Consider the following 6,576-nt stretch of genomic DNA (forward strand, 5'->3'; position numbering starts at 1 on the left):
GGCAGCTCTCCTGGTAAGTCGTACTAGCGGCTAATTACTCTCTACTTTAACACCACCTCCAGTGCCTCGGCTCGGCGGGGCTAAAACAAGCGTCTGCGTGACACGGCAGCTACCTTGCTCTTCCCAGCGCGGAGCAGGGCTGCTGTGCTGCCCGCCCCACACCCCGGCGATCACCTTGCAGATGCACAGAGCTGCCTTTTGCGACGTCAGGTTTTGGCAACGTTTGGTTAGTCTGGAAATATGCTACAATTGCCACCAAATGAACAAACTTCTTTTTAAGACAGCGGGAGCCCAAGGAGTAATTCCTGCTGGTTTCCTACAGTCAGGTTTTGCAGGGTGGGGTGTACAGGTTTGCACGCCTATTTACAGAGCTTGAGAGAGCCAGGTCACCTTGGAAATGCTTTCGAGGACAGCTGGGCATCCTGCGGGTGTCGGGCAACGGGAGGGTGAGTGTCAGTGGCCGCTGCACTGGGAGGCAGGTCGYGCAGAGCGTGGAGGAGCTCGCCCCAAGGCAAGGGCCCGGCGATGGCCAACACTGTGCCTTTCCCCTGCTCAGCTGGCTCTTCAGCACAGCTACGTTACTTAAAGCACATCGCTGGCCTCTGAGCTGCTAGGACTTTGAGGAAGGCCTTGGTAAYGCCTGAAATCTTGCGCAGCTCTGGGCCATGGGTGGAGCTGGATTTCTGCATCTGTTTACACAGCAGCGTGGCCTTCCCTGCGGCAGCTCTCCGGAGCCGTCTTGGCAGGCACCGGGCTGGGCTGAGGTGAGGGATGGACAGTACAAACCATCCCGGCTTCACCAGCAAACTCGATGGGGCCGTGAGGCGGTTGGTCCCGGGGGCTGGTGCTATCTGGTTTCTGCACGGTGGTGTCCAGCGCCTCCAGCTCTGCGGTGAATTGGGACAGCGGTGCCAGGTACGGGATTACTAGGTGCACCTAAAACGAGAGGTGCTTAGTATTGCTAATAACCTGCCATAAGAGCTACCAGTAAACACAGAAGCTTGGCAAGCTTGGAGCCATTTACCTTTCTGGAAGTGAAATAGCCACGCGCTTTGGTAAAGCAAGGGGTAGCGGTGCTGGGCGCAAGCGACTCTGCGGGGTCTGCTCGCGCCGGGGCCGGCGGGGTTTGGCGCTGCTTGGCAGGCAGCTGGCTGTGCTCGGCTCCAGCCCCTTTGCAAGGGGGTCCTGGCTGTCTCCAGCACTGGCGTGTCCTCTGCAGGTGGTTACCCGGGCAGAAAGGGCCACATCTGACTGCTTTCAGAAAGATTTTTGTTGGCAAAGTTGATGATTTGGCAGCGTCGTCATGGGGCCAGAAGACTTTCTAGCATGGCTTAYGGCTGTTGCGAGCCCAACCCCCTCTTTATGTTTGTATCCTCGACTCCAAAACAGAGMTGACGTTGCAGGGGTAAGTGCCCGTGCGTACCTTTTCCTAGGCAGGCCGGGAGGGGAGGGCACTGGTTTAAGTAACATTGAGGCGACCGCAGGATGAGCTAGTCTGCAAGTCTGGAAAGGCTGTGATTTGAAAATTTTAAAAGTTCTAYGAAACAGACTTGAAACTCTCTTCCTGGCATTTAGCCTCTCAGCACTTGTGTTTGGGCTGGGATTTCTTTTTTTCACCCTTTCTGCCTGTAATGGGAAAAATATGCGTCCGCCCGTTCGCATCAAAGGCCTTTCCTATGAGGAAGTGCTAGCTGTCTCCAGGCTGAGCCCTCTCCTCTGCGAGAGACCGCAGGAAGGCAGGAGACCTCGGTGCACGCTCGTAACGGCGACCCGCGCCCGCAGGAAACGCTGCGGGGAGGCGGGTGAGGGACAGCTCGAGCCCGTGCAGAGTTTGCCRGCTCTGCCTTCCCCTCCCCACGCAGGCTGCGGAGAGCCTGGCTGGGGGGGACTCCGTGCCCTCCTCCAGGGCCATCCTGGGGGGATGCTACAGCGCAGGCTGGATCTGAGGAGGATTTCAGGCGAGGTGGAGGAAAAAGGGCTACYGCGTCCCCTTCCCTTTGCTACCCAGCCCTTAATAGTCATGTGCAAGCCTGGGCTGTAGTGGGGAAGGCAGGTGTAAGTTATAGCTACAGCTCATGAGGGGCTATGGACAGGGGCTTCCCCCCTCCTGTGCCCCCCTAGGACTAAGCAAAGAGGTGTGGGGGGTCAAGAGCCCACCCCACCTGAAGCAAAGGGGCTCTGTGGGGAGGTCTCTGGTACCCTGGCTAGCGGTGGGTGCAGGGAGCTTGGGGGCAGCACAGAGGCAGCTTGCACCAGTTCGTTTAAAAGGTATTTATTGTGCTTGGCGCTTTGAGATGTCCACACAGCTTCGGATACAAGGCAATCTGTCTGCAGGCATCTCCGTATAGCTCCTACAGGACAAGCACTAGCAGAAGGCACGGGGAACGAATACATCGCGCAGCAGGGAACGAGCGGTCCTGCAGGAGACGGGAGAACCCACAGCCCTCCTCTTTGCAAGGGTTGGACTGCCACTATGTTGGGGTTGAGGGGTAGAGAAGCTCAGAGCCTCTCCTGTGAGACAACGGGCTCTCCCATGCCACCCTGGGACACACGGGTACGGCGTATATGTCCCGTACAGGAATGCTAAAGCGCTAAGGAGAATTGTTTATGGTACTGCAGGGCAGCTCAGCCTCTCTGTCGTCCTGGCTTTCCAGCTACCAGTCTACCTTCCTCCTTCCCACACCAGTTCCTCCCCATCCAGCACTGAGCCTCTGCTCAGCTTCCCATCAGAGAGRAGCACTGAGAAGTGATTTAGGTCTCTCTGGGCTCGGTTCCCCTCCTGTTGCTGAAGTCTGAGGCACGTTTGGAGCCAGAGCAGCTCGGTGGGTCCAGCCCAGCCGAGCATTTCAGACAACAGGCTTCAGTGGAAAAAGGTGAGAATCAGCCATATCACACCTGGGAGAGTGTAGCAGGGCCTGATCCTGCAAAGTGCAGAGAGCCTCCATGCCTGGGAAGGGTGCAGACACCTTGGATGCTCCCAGGATCCAGGCAGCAGGAGCTGGTTTGTGATCCTATGGGGATGAAGACAGCGGAAAAGCTTCCACTGCTCTGCAAAAAAATTCGTACCCGTGGCCTGGTACAACATGCCTTTACTCCTCCCGAACATTCCTGTACTGCTTACACAGCACTACTGATATCTGTCCACCTAGAGCCACATGCCTAGTGACCCCAGGACCCTGAACCAAGGCTAATTCTCCAATCTCAGACTGGCTTTTATACTGTTAGTGTTTAGCGTGACGTTGGTAGTAGGACAGTTAAGCGCCTGGCTAGCAAATGGACCAGGTGTCTGGCCATCTGGCTCACTGTTGGGATCTGCTCTTTGCTTTCCTTACGTGTCGTTGGACTGATGAGATTCTCTTTGCAAAATATCACCTCCCCTCCCTCACTGCTGTGCGCTACTGCAGACGGAGGAGGGCTCGTGGTGGTAGAGATGGGCTCCCAGGCTGGGTGCCATTTCCCCCATCAAAGGTGGCCTTTTTTCCTGCAGCCGTACTTTGGTCTTGGAGGAGAGCTAAGTTAGGTTGCAGATTTGACACCTGGAAGGAGGCAGGCATGGTGAAGAACTGCTCTCAGATCTGATTTCATTCCGGCTTGTTTAAAGCTCTTGACTTASGGAGCGCAGCCCTGATTCCCATCTATCGAAGGGTTGAAATACTAGGCCTGGGCTTGAGTCTCAGATTCCCTTTGACTCCTGACCTCCTGCGGTTCCCAGAAGCTCAGCAAACGCATGGCACTACGTGAAGATAAATGATACAGCAAGAGAAGGAAGCCCCAAGGCACTRTTTCCTTCTCCTTCCTTCAACAACAGAGAGTGATGCCCAAAGTCAGGAGCAGGGTCCCCAGCCAGATTTGAGACACTCCTCCAGCCTTACTCTTTGACTCCCTTGGCATATGGTAAACGATCACCAGCTTCTCTCCGGCACCAGAGGGATCCAGTTCATCTCCCTTGTAGCAGCTCCGACCTCCCAGGTGGCTGGCCTGGGGGGCATTTCGGAGCAGGTCATCAGCTGGATTCTCTGACCCAGCCAAGGCCACGTTGACTGAGACCTCCCGCGTGCCTACATCATTGACAGCTAGGCAGGTATAGATGCCTTCATCATCTTTGCTGAAGTTGGGRATGGCCATGGTGCCATTCTTAAAGACCAGGAAGTGCTCCTGGCTCTGCTTAGAGAGCTCAGGACGCAGGATGTTCCCATTTCTTGCCACGTTGGGCCCATTGATCTCGATGCTCCGGCTGGAGGTCTGGATCTTCCACCTGATCTGTGGTGGGGGATTGCCCGCCACGCTGCAGTGCAGAGTGAGGGTGAGGCCATCGTACATGACGGTGTTGTCCAGATTGGAGAGGTAAGTGAGCTGCACAGAGGGGGCAACGCAGTAGTGGTCGGGGATGTCAGTTACAGCCCTCCCTTTGAGCCTGCTGGGAGCCACGCACAGGATAGACCCCCCCTTGGTGACGGAGACAGAGGTGTTTTCAGTCCACTTCTTCAGCCAGAAGACCTTGCAGGAGCAATTGAAGGGGTTGTTGAAGATCTGCAGCTGGGACAAGGAGGGTAGGTTGTCAAAAGTGCCCTCAGCCAGAGTGGTCAGATCATTGTCATTGAGCCACAGGGATCGCAGGTCCTTCAGGGAGTAGAAGGCGTCCCGRGGCAGCCTGGCCAGGCGGTTGTTGTTCATCTTCAGGATCTGCAGGCCACTGAGGTTGCGGAGATCTTTCCAGGGGAAATCCACAATCTTGTTGTGGCTCAGGTCCAGGTTCTTCAAATGCACCAACTGTGCAAAAGTGCCTGGCTCAATGGAGTTTATCTGGTTGTAGCCCAGCCACAGCGACTGCACTTCGGGAACCTCGGAGAAAGAACGCTCCCAGAGCGAGCTGATCCTGTTGGCCGACAGAGTGAGGATTGTCACGTTGGGCRACAGCCCCTCTGGCACCTCCTGCAGATCCTTGTAGGCACACTCCGCCAGCAGGCGTCCGTTCTTCTTTATGGAGCAAGTACAGGTCCTGGGGCAGGCCAGGCTGGACCTAAGGAGAGCGGCAATGCCAAGGCAGCAGAGAAGCAGATTCATCCTTCCTCCTGAGAACAGAGACAGGGAGGGCAGTGAACAGGATGCCACATKCTCTGTCTCCCTGGGACATGGCTGTGGGTCTAGCTGAGTTGGGGATTTGCTTTTTCCTTGCCAAGTAATAACAGGAAACAGCAAAGGACTGAAACATCCATGTGATTATCCACAGAAATTCAGCTGCTGTGGTAAGGAGGCTATTTAAAATATTCCCTAATCTGAGTAAGGCATTTTCATGCAAAGAACAGAGCATTCAAATACCTATGTGAGAAGAGCTGGCCAGAAACTCCCCACTAAAATATTTCCTTCCCTTTCCCCTCTCCCCCCACCCCCCAGGAAATGTTTCTTCAATTAATCTTTCACAAAATGTCACCAGCCCGGGCCCTTTTCCCCAGGTAAACAGGCTCTTTTGGAAACCCTATGCCCCTTYGGGTTTTGAGTGGGAAGGGCTCTTTCTACCTGAACAGTCTATTCTATTTCTRCTAAAATTAGTCCAGGCAGAGCATCAAAATACTTTCAGAAGCAGCCTCAGCTGTCCTCTTTCCCCAAGCTATCACGCTTTCAGGATTTTCAGCACACTTTCAGACCTCAAACCAACCCACAATCTCCACATTTTCCACATCATGGAAAAAAAACAGTCTCTAAATGGCTTTTTCCCAGCAAGAGCGATTGGGGTCCCTGACTGCTGGAAGTCTTTAGAGCTAAATGTCTCTGGCTTCTAATCTCACTGCTAACTCCTTACTCCCCTTCCTGATGGCTTGCCCTTGTCCGTCCCCTGCRTAGGGGACCGTGTACGCGTACAGCTCTCACCATATGGTGGCCGTGTCCTACCATGGAAAAGGTTAACTGCTGCTCTGCGAGGAGCTGGCAGCATGACCCCTTTGTCTTGTAGGCAAGTTTTACTGCTACTTCCATTCCTCAGCCCTGTCATTTGGAGCAGGAGGGGGGAGATTTCGTTGGCAATAAAGACACTGTATAAGAAGCCCTTCACAACAGCTGGGGGGAGAAGATTTGATGTTGCAAAAGCTGGGGTGGGATGGACGAACGGGGACACRGAGGGCCCCATCCTGATTCTATGGGCTCCACAGGGACACGCAAGACCTGAGCTGGAGTTCAAGGGATGGGGAAGGATCCCAAAGGGCTCCTGGAGCCCGAGGAAATGTGAGTGCCCAGCAGCATGAGGGGGCCTGGATTTTTTAAAGCCCCCTGGGTGGTTCAGCTTCTGGGTGCTCTAGCCCCACCGGCTCAGTCAGGTGTTGGCTCCTCGTTTGCAGGGGCAGATCCCCTGGCCACCAGGTGCTGATGCCTCCGGCAGTGGGACACACTGGGGAGCAGGGCCGGGAGCTCAGCCCCGCGGGCAGAGCCCTGTCCCGCCCCAGCTCGGCTACCTAAGGAGGGGTCGTGCCGCGGGGGCCGCGCYGTGGGCGCTCCCCGGCCGCAGCTCCCGGCTCTGTCCTCACGCTCCTCGCAGCACCGTCCCGGGACCCCCCGAGCCCGGAGCCCTTCCGCCAGCCTCCC

The 6,576-nt window shown here is 55.8% G+C and overlaps 1 protein-coding gene across 3 annotated transcripts in view; it reads right to left on the reverse strand.

Annotated features, from left to right (window-relative positions):
- Positions 1–2,256: 2,256 nt before the first annotated feature.
- Positions 2,257–6,576, reverse strand: part of LOC146596418 (immunoglobulin superfamily containing leucine-rich repeat protein-like) — a 5,090-nt gene continuing 770 nt past the window's right edge. For all 3 annotated transcript variants that reach the window (XM_085304002.1, XM_085304001.1, XM_085303999.1), the window contains exon 2: positions 2,257–5,072. In XM_085304002.1, coding sequence (XP_085160128.1) covers positions 3,799–5,064 — 1,266 coding nt within the window. In that variant the 5' untranslated portion in view covers positions 5,065–5,072 and the 3' untranslated portion in view covers positions 2,257–3,798. The remainder of the gene's footprint in view (positions 5,073–6,576) is intronic.

The sequence above is a fragment of the Rhea americana genome, unplaced genomic scaffold (genome assembly GCF_003343005.1).
Source record: "Rhea americana isolate MKP2758 unplaced genomic scaffold, rheAme1 scaffold_201, whole genome shotgun sequence".
Lineage (NCBI taxonomy): Eukaryota > Metazoa > Chordata > Aves > Rheiformes > Rheidae > Rhea > Rhea americana.